General features: G+C 39.5%; 1 protein-coding gene across 1 annotated transcript in view; it reads right to left on the bottom strand.

Moving 5' to 3' along the window:
• Positions 1-265: 265 nt before the first annotated feature.
• The window catches only part of LOC103768431 (disks large-associated protein 2), a gene marked incomplete at its 5' end in the record, with an annotated part of 29,953 nt that continues 9,110 nt past the window's right edge, over positions 266-21,108 (bottom strand). Inside the window, 5 exons of the mRNA XM_008935574.1 lie at positions 266-1,048; positions 3,360-3,512; positions 7,527-7,618; positions 15,913-16,328; positions 17,513-17,598. Coding sequence (XP_008933822.1) covers positions 830-1,048; positions 3,360-3,512; positions 7,527-7,618; positions 15,913-16,328; positions 17,513-17,598 — 966 coding nt within the window. The remainder of the gene's footprint in view (positions 1,049-3,359; positions 3,513-7,526; positions 7,619-15,912; positions 16,329-17,512; positions 17,599-21,108) is intronic.

Here is a 21,108-nt window from a genome sequence, read left to right as displayed (position 1 = left end):
ATAACTTTTTCTTTACACATCTTGCTACAGAAGATCTAACTTTTTAAGGCTTCCGTTTTCCTTTCACCCATCACTCAGTTCATCTTGCATTATAATTTTGCTTAGGTTTCAGAGTGTCATTATACTGCTAACAGCAAACGTTTCTCAGTGGGCATTTCCACCACCACCACCACCAGACTTGTATGCTTCTTGGTTTCTGATAAACTTTGGAGTTTTAGTGGCTGGATATCCCTGTTCATCTCCAGAAACTTGACATGACATGAGAGGCCTAATGTTGTTTTGCAGTAACAAAGACGAGAAGAGTGGCAGAGCAAATGGATAAATATGTTGGCTGGGTTCTAGGAAAAGAAACTGGAGGTCAGAGAGATAAATGGGTCCTTTCTTTCCTGCTCTTTACATTTGTAGCACCTTCTACTTGGATTAGCTAATGCCTCTAGTGAATGGTGAGATGCACCCATTTATAGTTTTGTTATTCTTATCCCTAATTATCACATGTTTTATAAAAATATAAATAACAAAAAAGTAAGCTGGGTTCCATCTCAAGAGGTGTTTCTTGTTGTCCTCTGAGAATATATTGGATAAGTCTGGTCTTGACAAGCCCTATCCATTGTAGCTGACTGTAAGTCAGACAATAAATACAAAAAGAAGTCGTTCTTGCGGTGAGCTCAGCAAATTCTGAGGAAATCAAAAGCATTCCACTGTGCTTATGGCACAAAGAACACAACAGCAAGGGCATATTTAGTGGAGAGAATGAGACAAAAATTACCAGGTAAGTGACAAACTGTACAAGCATTTCGTTTAAAAAAAGGAACTCTGCAGCATTCTGTCTTTAAAGCCGGGTTTGAGCCTCTGGGATATATATCTCGATGCTGTCTGCACGCTCTGTGGCTGAATTCTGCCGGAAAGAGGCTGCTCTTTTAGCAGCCATTAGCCGTCTTCTAGCTTCTTGTCGCTGTCTGTCGGGTAGGTCCAGAGATTTTTCCCTTGTGATAGGGAATTTTCCTTTTGGGGGCTTCTTTGGTACAGGAGGAGGAATCTTTCTTTCTTCCTGCAACAGGGTATTAAAACTGAGGGTGAACTGTGTGCGGAAGGTACTGTCAGCAGAGCATGCAAATCAAAGACTTGCGAAATGCCAAATACTGGATACATACACCAAGCATGCTCACTTTGTGCTCTCCAGTCAGCTGACTAATGGATTACATGAAAAGCTACCCACACTAGGGACACTGACAAAACCCTGTTGTTTCAGCAACCATTACAAATTCTGCAGTCCTGTGCCTTAAAAAAGACTACATCTCCTTCTACTGTCCTTGCGGGTATCCTTCGCATGCAGTCTGCGTACCTCACTTTCATATGAATTTGTTTAATTTTAGCTGACACATTATTACATCCATTAGAAACAGAAACACACACTGGCTCTCCAATAAGAATTCAGCGCATCTGTGTGGTCTGATCAAGTGAAAAGACTAAGATTAGCAGCGCAGGATTTTTAATTAAATTAATCATACTGAGTTTGGCCTCAGCTGGATAGGAGAAAGCAGCTGTGTATACATGTCTATTAGTTTAGTCTTCTCCACGAAATGCTGAACGGAAATATGCAAGCATCAACCAGCGGGAGAACATAGGGCTAATTGTTCTGCTTGCCAGCCTGGACCGTTTTAAAGAACATTATATTGAAGAATTATTAAATTATACAGTGAGAGTCAGTAGGCTTTGGTACCAAAGTAACTGTAAATTTTTCTGCAAGTTTAAAATCAAAAATTGTTTTTAAGTATGAAATTGAAACTTTACTCTATTTAGAGACTGTGAAATATCAGATAAGGGCCTTAAAACGATAATATAGAATCACAGAAATGTACAACAGTTTAGGTTAGAAGGGACCTCTAGAGGTGATCACATACGACCCTTGTTCAAAGCCCACTTGAAGTTAAGGCATTTCTTTTTTTAATACTGGACTGACTAGCCCCAAAGACAGAGACTCCTCCACTTCACAGGTATAGTATGGTTATTATGATGGATATTTCTGCTGTATCACTTTTAAAAGTAATAGCAATAGTCCAGAGTATGGGCTGTTCCTTATGGAGAACACAGTTCATTTGATGCACAGCATGATTCAAATAATACAAAAATTGAACTGATGCACCTACGGTTTACAGACTCTTCATTGTTTGGTCTGTTTTTTTAAAACTAATTCTGAGTCTAGTACCAAAATGCATTTTCCAAGATGAAATAACTGAGGTTGTTTACGAACATAGTTCTACATTCTTAACTCAACAGGAACAGTACAGCAGCCTAAGATGCTATTCCCCATGACAGCCATATCTTCCAGTCTTTATTTCTCTAGTTCCTGTTTTCAGCCAGAAACATGAGGACTCCATTCCTGTTGTTTCTTTTTTTTTTTTTTTTGGTGACTTTTAGTTATTTCCCTTTTAGGAACATCAGTGTTGCTGTCACTATAATAATTTCTTACTTCCAGTTGTCACTAGTAAGCAAGAGTTGCAAACTCACCATCCACCAACCAGTTGGCTGAAAATTAAAATCCAAGAGGAGCATGAAGAAATGAAAGAGTTGTCAAAATGCCTCCTAATTCCTCCCAAACCAAACAAGTATTCACCTGAGGCCAACAGCACTGACTCAAACCAAATGCTGTCTCCAGCTGACTGATAAAATAATCAGCAAGGATAATGAGATAGTTAAGGTAAGGGATGGAGCTCTGGAAAGGGAAGGGCAGTTTCAGAATTACAGTGCTTTTGTGAGCAGTTTGCCACCTTTGGTTTGTAAGCATTGTGGCTGGGGTGTGTCCCAGGGGGTGAAGTTGCAGGGCAGAGGTACAGGCAGTTTGCCAGAAGTACTCTTTGTCCCCCAGACTTTTGTGGGCCAGGCTTTAGTTTGACCTGCACTGTGCTTTGCCATGTGCTTTTATCTCACTCCTGTTGTAGTATCAGTTGTGTCATGCAGGGAGAACTGAATGCTGTAGTGCTCAGGTAAGAGCTGCCCCAAATGTAGCAAAGTGCTGAGTTTACCTTGATTGAATTCTCAGGCTATTGTCCTCAGTCTGAATTAATCAGAACATATTTCATTTCAGCCTTTAGAATATGAATCCAAACAATTTGAACAAAAGCGTTATGGAGTGGACTAACTTAGCAAAATCCATTTTATTTATTACACAGTTCAGCTCAATATAGTTAAAAAGAAAAAAACCCCTCACATCTGATGAAGGTTTCTGTGTATAAATTGGGCCATGCCAATTAGGTACTTTCTGGAGTTAGAAATTTATAATCTTTCACTACTGTATTTAACACAAGGAGATCACAGGACTACAAATGGGGAGTAAATGGTATTGTCCATGGTCTGCTTACCTTCCTTTCAGGTGATTCTATTATTTTCCATTCATTGAGTTTCAGTTGGTGCAGTTCATCAAACTTCATGCTGACATCTTCAATTGAGAGCTGCAATAAGTCCCAGAAACCTGCGAGGTCCTGGGAAGTCGGTCTCGGCATGGCACTCGGGTCCTGTCATGCACAAAGGAGAGAAAATGAATAGGCCAGGTGGCTTTAAACAATGTGTTTTGGGGCAGGAAAGGCATCGTGCCAGATCACATTGCTACAGTGCCCTGCTGAGGCTACGTGTGCTCCACAGCTGGGAGCTGTGACTGGAAAGTTGTGCCTCCTACACAGCCCAAGCATGAATGAGCTGGATGCCATGTGTGAGCCTCCCTGCAGCCATGCGGAGTGGGAGGTTCCTTAGCACCATATGCTGTCCTGACCTGCGTTTCTAAACAGGAACAAGCTGACAGCCTCTGCCTGCTGATTATTAAAGGAAAGGGGAACAGGGTTCATATTCTAGTCAGCCTGAGGACTTTCTGGTTAAATGTTATGTTCACAATAGCTGATTAGAAGGTAAAACAACACCACGAAGAAGTAGTCAGCTGCTGCTGAATTTGATGTTTACACAGTCTTGCGTTTTCAAGTGTCCATATAGGGTACAGAGACAGCTTCATCACTTTGATGAAATGGGGACTAATGGCTAAGCATGTCTGTGAAGATGATGGAGAAATCTCTTTTCCCTTCCAGGGCAAGAGGAAGCCATTAAGATGGTCTACAGAATGGAGATGGAAGAGGTGATGTCAAAACCAGACCAAGGGACTCTGGATCTCCCCCTTTTTGGGAGAAAGCAGTAATGCCTAGTTTACCATGTTAGAAACACTGGTGTTATTGCTGAAGCAAGGCTCTGTGCCCCATATTTTACAAATCTAGTGGACAAAGGCATTTTTGATATTAAACAGAACCCCACATAGCTGCCTAAAAACTGGGAGATGTCAGCATTTCTATTTAATTCCTCCATTGGATCACACATTTCAAGGGGTCTTAAACTAGGAACTGCTACTCAAACTTGGGTTTGCAGATGCCACTGTGGGAGATGAGTGCCTGGAGCTGGGCATGACAATATACAGTGTCACCCCTGTGGGAACATGGGCCAAGAACTAGTCTAAAAGCCTACCCCCTCAGAAGTCTTCTTCACTAGTAGAAAGTCTCCTTCTCATAGGGAGCTTTGCAGACTTGACAGAACTGGCCATATAGATTCCCACAGACTTCTGGGAAACGTGATACAGCTCCAGATTAGTGTTCACTGAAAATCACTTAATTGAGTAGATCCCCATTTACTCCCAAACCATTTAAAATTTATGTCAGTGGTATTAGTCACTCTATAGAGGTCAATATCTCGGGCTTTAGGAACCAACTCCCTGTGTGAAATTTATCATGACGGTCCCACAGTAATGTATCTTATATTGCAATCTGTTCTCTCCAGCCTGGTCTCCTCTGTCCCTCCCCCGTTTCTTCTAAAAGTGTGCCGTGCATGGGCTGGACACAAGAGGGCTGCCGCCTGCTGCTGTCGCTTATGGATCCACAGTCCTCAGAGAAATGCTGGCACAAATGATTACTATTACAGCTAACAAAGTTTCGACAAGATTGGCTTCAAACTGTTTCTTCTCAGAAGCCACTCTTTTTTTTGTATTTTATTTAGAATTCAGCTTTGCGGCCCTCCTTCTAAAGGGAGCCTAAAGCAAACAAAAAGCACCTAGCTGGTGCTTGAGCAGCTCTGGTTTTGCCTGCAACCATGTCATTGTGAGCTACGATCTCAATAGATGAGCAGGATCTGTGCTGACTAGAGAATATGGAGGAGGATACTTCAAAGGAAAAACAGGGTGTTGCAAGAGATAATGTGAATAATGCAGAAGGGAGTAGTTATTAATCAGTGATTATTTTTCTAGCTGTTAGTGGGAACAGTACACTGCAGGAGATAGCCAGCCAAAATCTTAAAAAAAATCCTTCATCAAAGCTTATATTTTTATGAATTTAACCTAAGTGAGAGTCTTTGGTAACAGCTCTTAACCCAGAGCATAATCAAATGTGTCCCTTGAAATTCCTGTGGCCCTTTAGAAAAGTCCATAGGCAATGGGTGAGTTTCCTGGTTAAATTTCAGTTTAAGCATATTCCCCTTCCTAAACCCTTGCTGCATTTTGTATTGGCAGAAGAAAATGTCGCTGTTCTTTGTCCTATATTTATGCTTATTGTTTGTTGAACACTGTGAGAGGAACTGCTGTGTGGTAGCCCTGTAAGTGCTAGAGGTTTTTGCGTGGGCGAATGCACTAACTGGCTGCTATCTGGCAGCATTCCCATAGGGCACGGAGGTGCTGCCTTAGGAGTATATGGAAAGCCTGCTGTGGATATGCACTAAGTGACTATTTAGCAACTAACTCTATCATTAGGCATAGGAAGAAAAGCCTCAAAACATGAATGAGATAAAAGTCCAGTGCTGCAGTTGCTTCTTTCTGCAGACCCCATTGCTTATTTAATGAAGCCAAAGAATATTCAGAATGGGATAAAGCTGCTGTTACCGAGTTCAAAGGTTTATTATACAAATAAGAAGGAGAGAAATAATAATCTTGCAATTTTTTTTTTTTTTTTTTGCCATGTCTGCAAAGCTGTAGATTTCTCCTTGAGCTCCTATTGCTTTTGCAGTAACGAATTGTTCACAGTGCCAAACAGCTGATGGCTGTGCTGAACAGGAGCTGTGCTTGCTGTTACAGGAATGCTCTTGAGCACAAGTGCTGGACCCACTTGAAGATAAATGAAGTGGAGTGGAGGTTAGGCTCTCCAAATCTTAGTTTGCATAGCTTAATCAATCAGGTAATGGAGGGCACTCTGAAATTTGCAGTGAGAAACTTTTAGACATTGATGAAGTTTTCCTCCTTTTGCTATGAAACAAATGACTAGATAGGGAGCACATGATGTATTTGATACTACAAGCGTGGTCATCTCCTGCTTGCCTGACTTTGCACATTTCCTCTGTCGCTCTGTAACAGCTATTAAAATTCTCGTTTTGACAGAGCCTTTGAAGTGGATAATTGGATTCTTTCCTAATGAGGACCATATATCTTATCGTTTTCTATCAGGAGGTAGAACATTTTTGGCACGAATTTCTCAATAATATTTGATTGCAGTTTCAGGAATTCTGGCTGTTTAACTTCATGGATGGAAAGTAGCAAGTAGGTCTCTGCAGAACGACCGTTTTGCCTTAAAACGTTATCTGACAAATACCAGCAAGTAAAGAAATGTATCTAACCAGACATATAGGTCATGCCTGCTGTCATGCAGGCAACAGGATTCAGCACTTTCAATATATAAGGTGTAGGGGTGGTCAAAAGGTGAAAGTTACATTTGATTTTCAAATGAGCCAAAGAAAGGTGTACTACCACTAACTGTAGCTAGAAGACTTCTATTGATTAGTATCATCTTGCCACAACGTTTGTATCACTGATGGCTGCTGTCATATTAATGAAGATAACATTTATAATTGAATTACTCTCTAATGAACTTCCAGAACAATAGTAGTAACTCCCAGGAGTAATATGCTGCATCTGTTCCTTTAGCCCTAGGACATCTTATATATAACTGGCAATGCAGATTATTAAACCCAATTTTATGAACATTATCTATATTCCCATTTCCAAGATCAGTCCTCGTTTCAGGTAGGTAGAAAGCTGGATCACATATTCTCTGCTATTTTGCTATTATACTAGTCTCCACTTACTGAAAAAATTTTCCTTTCCTACCTGAAATGTGGTTACTATTTTAGGGTATTACAAAAATAAGCCATAATATTATGTCTCAGAAAACTTGCATTTGCTCCCTTCTTATATTTTTTTTTTTTTTTTAAAATAAAGGCAGCAAAAAAAGAAAAGACAGAATGCAGCCAGACTGAAATTACTGAAATCACACTTGATTTGACAAAAAAAATGTACTAACATAGTAGTTAAGGATTAAGTTGAAAAAAAAATTTAAAAAGAGCAGTAAGACAAAATGTGAGAATGTTTCAGCTGCTGTTTGGGTAAGCTACAATAGTTTTTAGTATTGCCTTTGAAGTAAAAACATTAAATTCTAAAATTGAAAGTTATGTGTTATGGAATATCTATGGATGCATAGCCTTAAACTTTTTGAGAATGGCCAGATGTGATGACTTACCAGATTTTGCTGACAAAGCCAATAAAATTGCTGGAATTTCTGAGACATGAGAAGCTGAGCACTTCCAACAGCACTTCGGATCTTACCTAGGACTAAACATACAGACAGGTTATTACAAATAGATGTCTTTTGGCAGTAAATGCAAAATCTAGCTCAAAATATATGTAGCTGAAATTACTGTTTATTTTATAAGCAAAGTAAATATTTGGTGTTGTTGCTTGTGATTATATACATGAAATATTTTTGAAAGAGATGGAGATACAGGAAAAGTCTGTGGCATCTTAGGCTTTGGCAATAACAAATGATACATTAATAACTCAGAACAGCTAAGACTGTATTTGCTTAAAGAAGTAGGAAAAAAAAAGGGCATATAGACAGCTTCCTGAAGTGGGTATACATACATCTGTTTTTGAGAAGAATCTTAAATTTCAAAGTGAATGACAGCCGCCACCTGCCATATTTACATTTGTCTATGTAAATGGAAAGCTGTTGAAATAGTCTTCTCTCAAGAATCAGTTAGATGTGTGTTTCCTCTGATGTCAAAGGGAGTTTTACATGTACCCCAGGTAGTAGCTTCTCTTTCTGCAATCACAAATGACTTCTTTCTGTTGCATGGATGATCCCTGGGTGAGCTCTCTTTATCCTGTCTGTTCTGGGGTATGGTTAATACATTAAAACACAATATAAGATGCTCCTGCCATAACGATGAGGTCCTCAGAAGAATCACATCTCTGAGACATGTCTTGGTCCCCCCAGTAGGACTTGCAGGTTGCCTATACAGGCAAATACAGAAAGTCCTAAGCACTTCAGACAAAGTGGGACACAAGTGGCTGCTCCAGGACTTTGCTGAATCATGACCAGTCCCCACGGTTCGTTGGGCTTTCCCCACTGTCAGGGTACTTGCCATGTAAAGTGTGCATAAGCACTGGGGAAAGGGAGCAGATTCGTTTTACTTGACTTTGCTTCCAAGAGGCATCTGTCTAAATCAAAATTTCTGGATGCTCTGTAGTCAGTAATCTGAGCTCATCTGCTTAGCCATGTTAAGCACTTATTTTCAGATCAGCCAAATCTCTTCCTGGAGATGCCTATTTCTTTCTGTTGACTGGAGTGCCTAAGGGGATTGGCTTATCCCTAGGAAAATAACTCCTCCTCGACTTTCGCATTTGCTGGGATAAACACCATACTTTGGCAGGTAGCAACACACTTTCCTACACTTCCTTCCTACATATCCTGTCCTACTCTTCTTTTCCTCCACATCCATTTTTATGTTGAAAAAGCAACACTTTAAAAACTGGGGTTTCAATAGGAGACTGTTTTTATCTGAACAGTTTCCAGATCTTTAAATAATGCTCCGGGTAAAGATAGAGAGGTAGGGGCAAGGGTGAGACAAGTATTACTCTGACATCTTTCAATTCAGTCTGAGGAAATCAAATTTCTAATTCAAACAGGATGCAGAGGGTGGAATGAAGCTACAACAGTACAGCAGAACTGGTCCGCAGCCTGTGATATAGAAAACATTAAACTCTGGCTAGTTTTAACATCTTGTTATTTAGAATAAGTATAGGAGTGGTCTGAGTGGCATGGAAACACTATTTTGGTAGTACGTATTACATTTTAAGCCTGCCTTCTTGAGATCAGTGAAATGCCTGCTGAACCGCAGCTACAAGCAAGACATACTTTGGAAGTTTCAGCTCCCAGTTCTGTGGAAATATATAAACTCTGTAACTTTAAAAAGCATGTGTTAATATGTAGAGCTGTTGCTTTGCAACTCCATTCCATCTTCTGTTAGACAAACAGTGCAGCTGGACTACGACACTAAATTAAACAGTAATATGCATAATTCATCAGTCCCATGTGGCACCCATTTATGAAAGGGTTAAGGGGTTCACTGGTGCATGAGTAATTCACTGGGGTTTTGTTTTTGTTTTGTTGCCCAAATGAAATAAAGCACTTTAATTGGTTTGGGGTTTTTGATCACCAACCCCCTCACTTTCCTCTATGGAGTTACTGGTGTGTGGAAAGCAATGTTGTGGGTGTTTAAAACCTGAACAAACGTACAAAAAACCCCTAAATAAACAGAAATTATTAATTTGATCTGAAACAAATAGTTTTAATTCGGTTTTCAGCATTTTTAATAAAGGGAAAGACTTAAGTGACAAACAGCCCTCTATGTGCCTTTTCTGTCAGTGCTCTGTAGCCCAGGACAGCGTGGGGTCAGCATCCCTTCTTTGCCAGGATGGGGAATTGTGCTGTCACAGATCCCTGACTTTGCCTGTTCCAGCTGTGTTCAGTTACTCACTGGGCATAAAGAGAGTGAGGATGATTCCTTAGGCTGATGGTTGTAGTGCTTGTTTCATAGTAAAGTTCACTTTTAGTTTTCCTCTGCTGAATTTTATAGTTCATAGCTCAAACACAATGCCTGAGTAAAGGGCATTGGTATTAGCCCTGCTGCAGAAATGTAGGTCCTGAGAGAATCTGTATAAGACTGATGTCTTCCAGTGAATCTCCCAGTTACACCAACCCCCATACTTCTTCATTATCCTGAAGAATCACGTCAACAAGCACTGGTGATTGAAAGCCCAGCCTGACCAGACCAGTCTTAGGCATCGGCAGTGCAGCATTTTGGTGTGATGCACATCTGTTGGGGATGCAAGACAGTGATTCTGGGCCACTTGCATGTGTCACTGAGTCACAGTGGTGAATAGACATGTATAATAACAACCATTTACTAAAGATATAACTCTGTTTCCATTTCAATAAGTAAATCAGACAATAAAACATAGAAGTTAGAATCTCTCATATTCATGCTACTCGGCTTTGCTGTAATTAAATTAAAGTATTAAACCACTTCAACTCATAATCTTTAGCACAATATTAATAGACAGCCAAAGCCTTGTTATTAATTTCATGCATTGGGGAATTATTCTGATGAGTGCAGATTGATTATCTCCATGAAAGAATGATGAATGTTAGAGAATGTAGAGATTGAGATGTTTGGTGATGCCTAGAAGATTTTGCTTGTAAATAATGATAATAAAATCTACCAACACACATAAATATACATAATTTTCATATAATACATATACCACCCTCCATTAAGATAATATTATATTTAGTTGACTGTCAGTAAAGAGTCACACAACCTTAATTCTGCTCCCTGAAGTGTATGAAGCACTCCATTTTTGTTATGTGATCCTGTATAGCTTCTGCTCTGAAGACATACAAACCCCTGACCATTACTTCAGTGGAAGCAGACTCAGGATTTATAACCTGGATAGAGATTCTGTAAATTACCTGTATACAATATGCACAATTAATGCAATGTTGTCTTTCCCCCTGCAATAAGTATCTTAAAAAATTGCAAGATATATATCATCTATATCTACATCTATATCTATATATCTGTTTTATTGCTTGAGAAATTCTACAGAATCTTGTAATTGAAGATCTTGGTTTCATATCACAAAGGTAGAGAGGGAAAAGTTAGATCTATATTGATGAAACCAAGATGATAGGCTGATGCTGTAACTCCACTCCTGACAGGTTAAAAGCTTTGCTCAATTATGCCACTGCTGCACCAGCAATGAGAAACTATGAACAATCAATCTGCTTCTGGCATTCATTACTGCTTATTTAAATGATGTGTTTTAATTTAAATTTAAATTTCGATTCCATCTGATTGTTCTTTTTTTTTTCTATACTCATAAATAAATTGCTCCACAAACAGTCTGGGATAATATACTTGGAAAAAATACTGAAACTGACATTTAATTCATCCTCCTATCTCAAAGCAGGGCATGACATTTGCCTAATCTCCAAACTTAATTTAGCAATCTTTAGAAATGTACCTCTTTTTCTCTATCAGCACAGCAGGTAGGTATAATAATATATGTATAATGTTCAGAGTGAGATGACATTTTCGGACAGCACAGCTACCCATTGGCAGTGCTCTGGAGGGTGGTAGGACAATGGGATTCTTGTGCACCAAGTAGGACTCAGAGCAAATTTGTTTTTTATCTCAGTGGAGCTGAGTTCAAAGAGGAGAAAATTTGAGCAGAACAATACAAATGCTAGGAGGAATTCTCAGATTCCACACTATGGGACTGTCTTTTTGACTTTAAAGACTGTTTCAGGGCAATTAAGACATTCTGTAATCATCCACAACACTTCAAATGTAAATTTCAGTAGTTCCTGAAGGATAGGTTTGTTAAAAGCATTAGGAAATTATGTCAGTAATTTCTCTTTGGTTAAAGGATAACCCATATTTGGTCAAACACCCAAGAAAGCTTTTATGGATGATTAATTGATGAATATACTAAAATAAATTCCTTGTGAAGTTTTTGGGGTTTTTTTTGGTTTTTTTTTCCCCCAAAGTATGGGAGAGTTAACTCTATGTGTTCTGTTACTATTTGGCTGTGTTACTAAAGACCTTGGAGTACTGTGGAAATATCAGCCAGAGGATTAACAAGGAAAAATCCACCATCCATGGAATGAAAGGGAAAGGGAAGAGAAGGGTGACATTTTGAGCTCTCACTCTCTCTAATGTCTTTTTTTTTTCACTAAAGATCACATCACTTTGTACCAATGTCAGCAGAGCTCCTAACCATGATGCAGAAGATATTAGCAAAATAACCTTTCTGTTGGTATAGTTTATACTAATATAGTTAATTTTTCTGCACCTATCTTAGCATTTTTATATGAGAGCAAACTCTGTGTGGCTGTTGCTCATCTTACGTGTCTACTGAAATATTTCAGTGGCCAAGCATGTGGCAAACAGAAGCCTGGGATTTCATCTGCTTCCCTCTGCCAGCACTTGCCCACAAGCTGTGGCAGGGACTGCGGCTCTCTGCTCCCATCACACAGCTTGTGGGTGGCAGAGTCCTGGCCCTCTTGGTCTTCAATAGCTTTCTGACAATTGGGAGCATTTTTCTTGTCATCACCTACACACCAGTAATAGCCAAACACAATTTTCAGAGTGTAAAACTGAAATTCCAGTCAGCACCCTTGAGAAACACATATCTTTGCTTGAAGGCACCCTGCTAGTGCAAACGATCAGACAGCTTACCCTGGGAACAGTTTCAGCCACACACATATTTTATATATATATCTCTATATAGGTTATAATAAACACTGAGAACACAAATAACTGCACCCACAAACAGTGTATGAACTTTGCAGAGACTCCAAAATACAGTTCATGGCAACTGACCAAATAAACAAATTCTGTGAAAAGAAAGAGAGAGAGGTTATTTTTTGCTGCAATGATTATCCTCTCTTTTTCTGAGATCTGATGAGAGAAGTTCTTAAAACAACATTATGGGAGGAAAGCTACAGTGAACGAAAAAATCAATACAGCAATCAGCTTTCTGTGATCTCAGGGCTATTGTGTTAAGGCAGAAAATGAAATTGTTTTCTAAAATGCAATTCTATTTTAACTCTTCCCATGATTAAAACAAGATAGAAATAGTATCATAAAGACAGATTTCTCCTATGAGATGGAAAGCTATATTTAGTCTTCAGGTACAATTAATATACCCGGGCCAAAAATAAATGATTCAACATTAACAATGACAGTTTGAATGTGCAAAGTTTGCTGTGAAGTGTTTTGGGAATAGTAGTTCCTGCTGGAAGACAGTAAAATTTGGTTGCTTCTGTCTCCCCTGTTTGTATGTATTTTCTTCAGGGAACTGCCAAATGCTTAAATATGCCAAGATATATTTCATGCTGGGATATCATTAAACTTTAGTTCTTGTGGATATATACCTTTCAGCCTCCATAGCTCAAACTGGGGATACAATATGTGTCAAAGACTCAACAGGAAAAAAATTATTCACACTGAAATTTTAAAATGCTGTGAAGCTCATTCCCTCAGTGAAAATAATTCTTTGATAACATCATTTTACTTGCTGTTAGCCAGATTAGGTGAAGGGATACCATTACAAAGGTAATGTAATTTGGAAATTATTTGAGGAATAACTCTTGAAATGAGTCACATAAAATGGAAAATCAGAAGTCGGGGTGTCACTTTTGACAATCAGCTGAAGACAAATGTCTTGATTTTGCATACCCTATACAGTCCTACTCTATAATAATTTCTCTAACCTGTTAGGGAGGTCAAAATGTTCCTCCAAAGATAAGTAATTAACCCATTTTGGTTAGTTTAAAAGGGGAATTTCAAGGGTCCATTTCAGTTGTGTTTTCACACATTCTGTATTCAGGGAATTGCTCTCTCTTTTTATCTTACAGAGTAGAGTCACTGTGAAAATGGGAAAATGTAAAAGCCTCATACTCCATTTTGTTTTCTGACTGAAATGTTACAGGTTAAAAGGATGTCCCTAACTCCAAATACTAATAAAAACTACTGAAGTACAATTTGTATTCACGTCCTCTGTACAATTTACTGAAAACTATCCTCCTAATTGCCACTTCCCCTCGCAGCAAGGTGTTTCAGAGTATTTCTGAAATGCAAGAGCACAGCTTCACATGGTGGGAGGGAGGGGAGTTCTGCACCTGGGAACGAGTAGCTGCTAAAATCACCTCCTCTAAGTTTTCTTAATGGAGTACCCCGCCTCATATTCCAGAGAATAACACTGCCAAATCCCTACCTGTGTCTCCGAGTGAGGAAGGAGTACTGACGTGAGAGTGTTTCCACTGCTCGTTTCACATGGCTGCAGATTTGATTAGGGCTGTGCATGAGGAAGAGCTTGCAGGGTGACAAGGTAAGAGAAGTCCACCCCTTGCCTGCAGACTCCTCACTGGACTTGTAAGGAAAGAGAGGGGCTCACCGCCTGTGTGTTTCTTCCCTTTGTTCCCTAATAATTTTACTCTTTCAAAGGAGATTAAAGTCTTGCTCTTTGAACTGCTTCAGATTGCAAGCACTAATGTCTCCACATCAGTAACAGGTAACCTTGGAAGCAGGTGCTTTGGGACACTTAATGATGGCAGAGAAATGTCAGTATTCTGCTGTGCAACGATTTAGGGAATCGAAAAATAAGATGTATATGGCAGAAAGAAGTATTTTAAAAATAACCATTATGAAAGAAGGCTTGGAAATCTCACACAGGCTAAGCAAAGCAAAGGACTTTATTATTCATACTTTAAAAGCCCCTAGGATGGTATAAAAGTCTTCATATTATCAATGTAAAGGGAAAATTCTCAGCTCAGCTCTGTCATGATGAAAATAAGGACAAAACCCTACACTCCAGAAAGCACTGGAGGTTGAAGGAAGAAAAAGAGCCTTATGCTCTCCCCTACCCCAAATGCTATGTTACTTGGCAGACTTGTGCACGATATGGTGGAGAATTATGACTGTACAATAAAATAAGATGAGGTAAAAACACAGACATTCTTTCTTTTGAAAAGGTCAGTGCAGGAAATAGAAATTGGCCTTTTAGTCACTATGGAGGCCTGGCCCAAGACCTGAGGGTAGATCATAGCAAGGAGTCATTGAGGGGGAAAGAAGACTATCAGGAAAGAGTTTTCAGAGGCAATGCTGAGATTTGTGAGAGTGCGGGAAAAGATGCTAGTAAGAAAACTTAATATGAACTAATTTGTGATCTGAGAAAATCTCAGCTGAGACAATAATTCAGATTGGCAGGGATTGAAATATTTATAAAACTGAGCCTGAAGAACAAGGATAATTGACCTCAGAGGGAATCACAGGGAGCTGGCTACTGAGTGCTTGGACCACTTTGATATATTACTATCATTAGTGCTAGCTTGGATCTTGTTCCAAAATAGTCTACATTATTTTTCACTTTATCCCATCACTCCTTTCAAGGTGTCCACAGGACATGAGAGAATAATAATGATTCTTGACAAAATTGTAATAAGAAAATGAAGCTGAACTATCTAATAGTGCATATGCCTGTGTAACTGAAGAAATGCTTTAACTATTGTTCAGGCCTGCTCCTTTCCGTTCTACCAACAGACCCTTTAGGATAGACAGATGTGCCTGTAAAAGAATTAAAACATTTTTAAAATGACTATTTATTAATGAGAGTCAAATTCTCAGATTTTAAGAAAATGGAAACAAAAATTCACATAGGACCACCTTGTGTGCTCTGGCAAAGGTCAAGTACTGCAGCTGTGAGTGGGAAGAATGTATCAGAATTGGAGGTGTGGATGATCCACAGGCATGTGGATGAGCCGTACCTACCACCAGACTTTGATCCTGCACAGTTGGCTCCTAAACTACTTCTACAAAACCTTATTCTAGGAAATGCCAGCTTGCACATTCCTTTACAGGAGTCTTATATCTAATGGTTCTGTAGAGTGTCTTTGGTACTACAAAATGAGTAAGGAAAAACTACAGATCGCAACTTTATCCTAACAGATTTCTTATTTTAGCACACATCTATAAGAAAAGATACTGAAAATTTCTTACTTTCTTCAGAAAGATCATTTTCTTCTGCTTCTCTTTCCATCTCTTTACACCACCCTTCCATTCTCTTAGTTTCAGTATGAAGCAACTTCATAAACCAAGATCCATCTCGCCGACAAGGAGACATCCGACCGGTCTCTACTGTCTCAATGGCTGGCTCTAGCCAAGGTTCTGGTGGTGGCAGGTTTGAGGTGTCAACTGGGGTCCTGTAATCTTCTCTGTAACTGAACAGTCCCTGTGTCCGTACAGTTCTCACTGCGCTGTATTGGGTGGGCGTGCTGGGCTCTGAGTGCTGCTGGAATGACGAGCCAAACTGAAGTCCCTTGTCCTCCATGGTGATGTGCCCTGGAAAGCCCTCCAGCTCCAGGTCAGCCTGGACAGCTGCTGTTACACTGTTTGAGCGTTTGAATCGTCCATGTCTTGGTGAAGAGGGAAGAAAGAAAAGAGATTAAGACATATAAATACATATGCGATTGTATTGAGGCAGAGAATAATGTTTCAGGGAATGGATTCTGGTTTTCTCCTTGGACTTTATGTTAGCTATTTTTTTCCTTATGCATATCTCACAAAAATAAGAGCGAGTAACAACAGAGAGGAAAACCAAAATGTATAGTGGCATCATTGATCTGAGCCAAGATACAAAAGAAAATAATTTAAATTATCTCTAGAAGCAAATATTGATTTATTCTCATACTACAAAATACCATGTATCTTTACTAAATGAACTGAACATAACTAGCAGAACTGCAGAGTTACATCTCCTGATAGAAGCCTGTAAAGAACATGTATTAAAAAAATTCAAATATTAAGAATTGTAATTAGATAAAACCTGAAAATCTGTGAAGTTATGACTATTGATAATCCTTTAATGAAAGACAAATAGTAGCAGTAGGTTTAAGATTGTGGTAATTTTTACTTGCCTCACAGGACGGCCATTAAATGTTGATTTTCTATTGTAATAAGCCACTGAATAATGACATTTTAGAAAAGCTTTATGTTAGAAAGTTACATAGAGAGGGAAAGATAATTTGTGAAATCTTTTCACATGTGAGCCAGATACTGGCTGACAGCTGCTGTGAATTGAGATAAGGATCCCAGCCCATACACAACAGGCAGTGCGTGCCAGGGATAACCTGTGGGCTAGTACCGTGGCCAGCAGATTTACTAAGCTAAAGAAGGACTGAACAAGTGTAAGAGCTGGTTTCAGTTTAGGATAAAGTCACCGTGGATTACATCCTAACTGTTATATCCCCCTCTGTGGACTAGGAAAGTCTAGATCAGCATGAGGGGTCCCATCAAAAGAAGAGAATTCCACTATATATCTCTTTGCATTTGTTCTGCCAGTAATGAAATTATATTAATCCACTACTTTAATTTAAAACTTTCACTTCCTTCCCTCCAATTAAGAACCAGAAAGTTAACTAAATATTCAACAACTGCTAAGTAATCTCTGCAAATGTTACCAAATGACCAGTGTGCACGTAAGAAATTCGGCTTTGTGAATTATTTAGGGGCAGCACTTGCAGATGTTTGTTATTAACTCTGTTTACAAATGTGCGTTGTGTTATGAAAGACCACAGATTTTTATACATGCTTGAATTACCGTTTTTCATCTTCCACTTGTACTCCAACAGAGTGGTATTCCCGTAGGCCTCTGCTCTCAGTATCTGAATCAGTTGCTGTTTCCACCTAATTCAACACAAAAGATACATCTGCAGAGTAAGCACCGACAACTCAGCACTGTTTCTACCTGCACGTATTCAACATTAATTATATATTTCCTCCCTTACTGCTAAGAAACACCTAGCACTAGAAAAAGGAATGAAATAGATATTCAGCCTGGTACTGTTTTGCTGCTGTTTCATAAAAGCGTTGCAGAAGTGCTTCTGCTCTGCTGTGTAATTCCCTATTTCAAACCTAAGCAGATGCAATTACTCAGTTCAGTGGAAGCAGGGAGTGAGCTTGGTTTGGAAGAGCTGTTCTTAGAACGAGGAATCTACAGGATAGCCCCTTTTTACATTATTATAGAACAGTCTCATTATAGTCCTTGATTTAAAAAATAAAATAAAATCTAAAGTAGCTCAATAAACTTGTGAGTGATAAAAAGCACTGCTGCAATGAAATTTTATCGACAACTGTGTTGACAAATATAGAACCATTTAAATGATGTGAAGGATACAGCAGAATGCCATATCTCACCTTTTTTAATAACATGGTCCTGAATAGGCTATATCAAGCAAGTAATTTATGCACTTTTTATAGTATTCCCATCTGAAATACAATTACCAAAACATATCCACAGTCATTTGCTTTGTAACTGAGGCCACGTTGCTTTTGCAAGTTTCTGTGGGGTTTTATATAACACTCCCCAGCACCACACCACCCCCAAGTCTTTGACAGAGCCATGATGAGTGCTGCAGTATGCAAATTATACTGAATTAAAGGACACCCAGGAAAAAAGAAAAAGAGTAGAAATGACTTCTCCTTTTGAGCAATATTTTCAATGTTAAATAAAAAAAGCCCCACAATAGCAGCAACTATGCATATATTTTTCAATATGCACACTCCTTCTGTGAATTCAAAGAGTGTATCGTATGATGAAGACAAGATAATTTTTCCCCTTGCAGCAGTCACAGGCACCTCTGGAAGGAACCAAATGGCCTTGGCAGCTGCCTCGCAGCTACACAGTTCCAATCCGCCAGGTTTCTGGAAGAATGCAGAGAGAAGGAGGAAGGAGGGTGGGAAGTAAGTGTGCATGTGGACTATACTTCTTGAAGAAGCCAGTTGCTGGTAATTTCTCTTTCCATCTTCAAGATGCAGCTCCATGCACATTTGCCTGGAAGGGAATTCCAACCAGTAACCAGTACATGTTCATGTTTACCTGACTGGGGATCTCGGAGATGTAAATGAAAACTTGCTAGTGCAGGAACCCTTTAGTAAATGTTGACATGCTTGAACTGTACAGTTTAGTTTCAGGGACACGTTTGCCAAAAGCTCTGGTTATCTATCTGTGTGGCAACTGTCAGGGAAAGAAGCAATTCACAGCAATTCCATTTATTCTGTATGAGGTGTAGGGGAAAGTGCATGCTGCTGTGCTTCCAGTTCTGCAGTTGCACGGAAGCTGGCTACACTCACTTGAATGGGCAGCACATTGACAGAACTAAGATATCAGACTTGGTAACAATCTCCAGGATTTAGTGTTAATATAAAAAGATCTCTTTTGACGTTGGCAGTGAAAAAAAAACCTCAACCACAGAGGTAGGCAGCTTAGGGGAAAAAACCCACAACAACCAACTTAAAAACAGGCAAGCTGGTTTCCTAGTTAAGATGGATCTTGGCTGCAATATGACTGAGAAGCTTAAGTTGTATTTGGAGGGTCATCCTCTCCTGAAAGAATATTGGATAAGTAGAACAGCCATAAGGTTCAGTTTCTTAGCACAAGAATATCTATCAGGAAAGACATCCTTATTTATAGCATCCAACAGTCTTGAATAATAAGTTCAAGTGTAAGTGAGGGACTAGGCATTCACCTAGCCCCTTCAGGGAAGTGAGAAAAGCTGCATATAAGACATCTTCATCAGAGACAGGTGAGCAGAAGTGAATTAACTGGGCCAAGAATGAGATACCCATCTAGCCTGGGGAGGGGAGGGGGAAGGAGGGGGGAGTAGAGAGGCAAGCTACACTTACAGCCTTGACTACAGTGATTTACAATCAGTTATGCAGAGACATGTTTTGAAGAGTGAAGTCAACTTATCCTCAAAGGGAGAGGAGATGGTGGGTAGTGAATAAAAGCAGATAACACAAAATGCTTAGGCTGTTGCTCTTGGGTGCACATGTACAAGTGCTACCAGGAAGATGATGTCCAAGATGGGGTAACATTTTTCTGGAGAAAGCCTTCTGATATTGAAATCCATAGCACATCTGGAGTGTTCAGTAAGCCTAAACTGTTGCTAAGAGCTATAGTATGTGGCTCCATCCCCAAAGCAACCAGAGGCAGTCTGAGGTAAAACACATTATTTAGGAACTTGCTGAGTTTAAACTACAATAAAGCCATCAGAGAGTATGTCTTCAATCAGGGATTTTGCCTCCTTCTGGATATAAGAAGACTAGAAGACCTTGTTAAAGCTGAAGAGACCATGACCTTCCAAGCCATACCTGATGCATCAGGTAACACCTGTGAAAAAGCCAGAGACATTACTCTGATCTCAGGAAAAGTCATCATAAAAGCATTTATTGGAGGAGGAGAGTGACAAAGGAGACTGTAATTTCTGTTATTAAAAAAGAGAAAGGACTTGGCCGTTTTGAAAGTGACACTGGAAGGATGCTTAAGATCATCTTCAGGAGATGCAGTGGTTCTTAAAGTAGGTGATAATGACACAGGAAAGCCGATCTCCTAAGCATTTCCAGTCCATTGCCTTGGTAGTGAACAGGCAGGAGACAGGCAATTACCAGGGAATATTAGTGGATTTCATGTTGACCTTATAGACTTAGCAAAGATAGACAGATATCTGGTAGTGGTGATGTCAGATTATGGGAACATTGAGTTTCATACATTCTGCAAGAGAAATCGTTTCCTAAGTCATGGAAACATAGTGCTGGCTATGACAGAAGGAAGAGGATGTATCTTCTGCAGAGTATGTGTTCAGAGTGAGCAGACTGGAAGGTAACTATGTGAACAGGGTCTAATTTCAGTGTCCCAGTGATGAGGGTAATACTTCTCAGAGTAGCGACACTGGGAACAGGATCTTCCTTATGTATCTCCTGCCTCAGAAGTTTGAAGTATAATGGACAAAACTGCCAACTTGGACATTATGGACAATAGGTAGTCAGGATAATTTTTGAGGCTGCATCTCTCTCCTTATAGATGACGAGAGGATGTCAAAATACCATGACATGTCAAAGGTCAGAGAAGAGACTGGGTCTTCATGCACAGCCTCACATGGCAGTGCTTCTGACAAGGTCTAATGACAGTACAAATGAGAGTCACAGTAAAACTGATAATGAATGGCAATCCCAAGTCATAGAAAGAGCATCTGACTCTGGGTTCTTGAAGCTTCTTCACACTAGGTAAGATGCTGATGCTGATGGCATGATGAAGTCAGTACACCTGGATTGCGCTGGACCACAGCTGGGACTGTTGGACAGACAACATGGCTTCACTAATGGCAAATCATGACTGACAAATTTGGTGGTTTTCTA

This window comes from Merops nubicus, unplaced genomic scaffold (genome assembly GCF_000691845.1).
Source record: "Merops nubicus isolate BGI_N331 unplaced genomic scaffold, ASM69184v1 scaffold872, whole genome shotgun sequence".
In the NCBI taxonomy this organism is placed as follows: Eukaryota; Metazoa; Chordata; class Aves; order Coraciiformes; family Meropidae; genus Merops; species Merops nubicus.
Note: the sequence above shows the minus strand (reverse complement) of the source record. Positions and strands in the feature narration are given on the sequence as shown.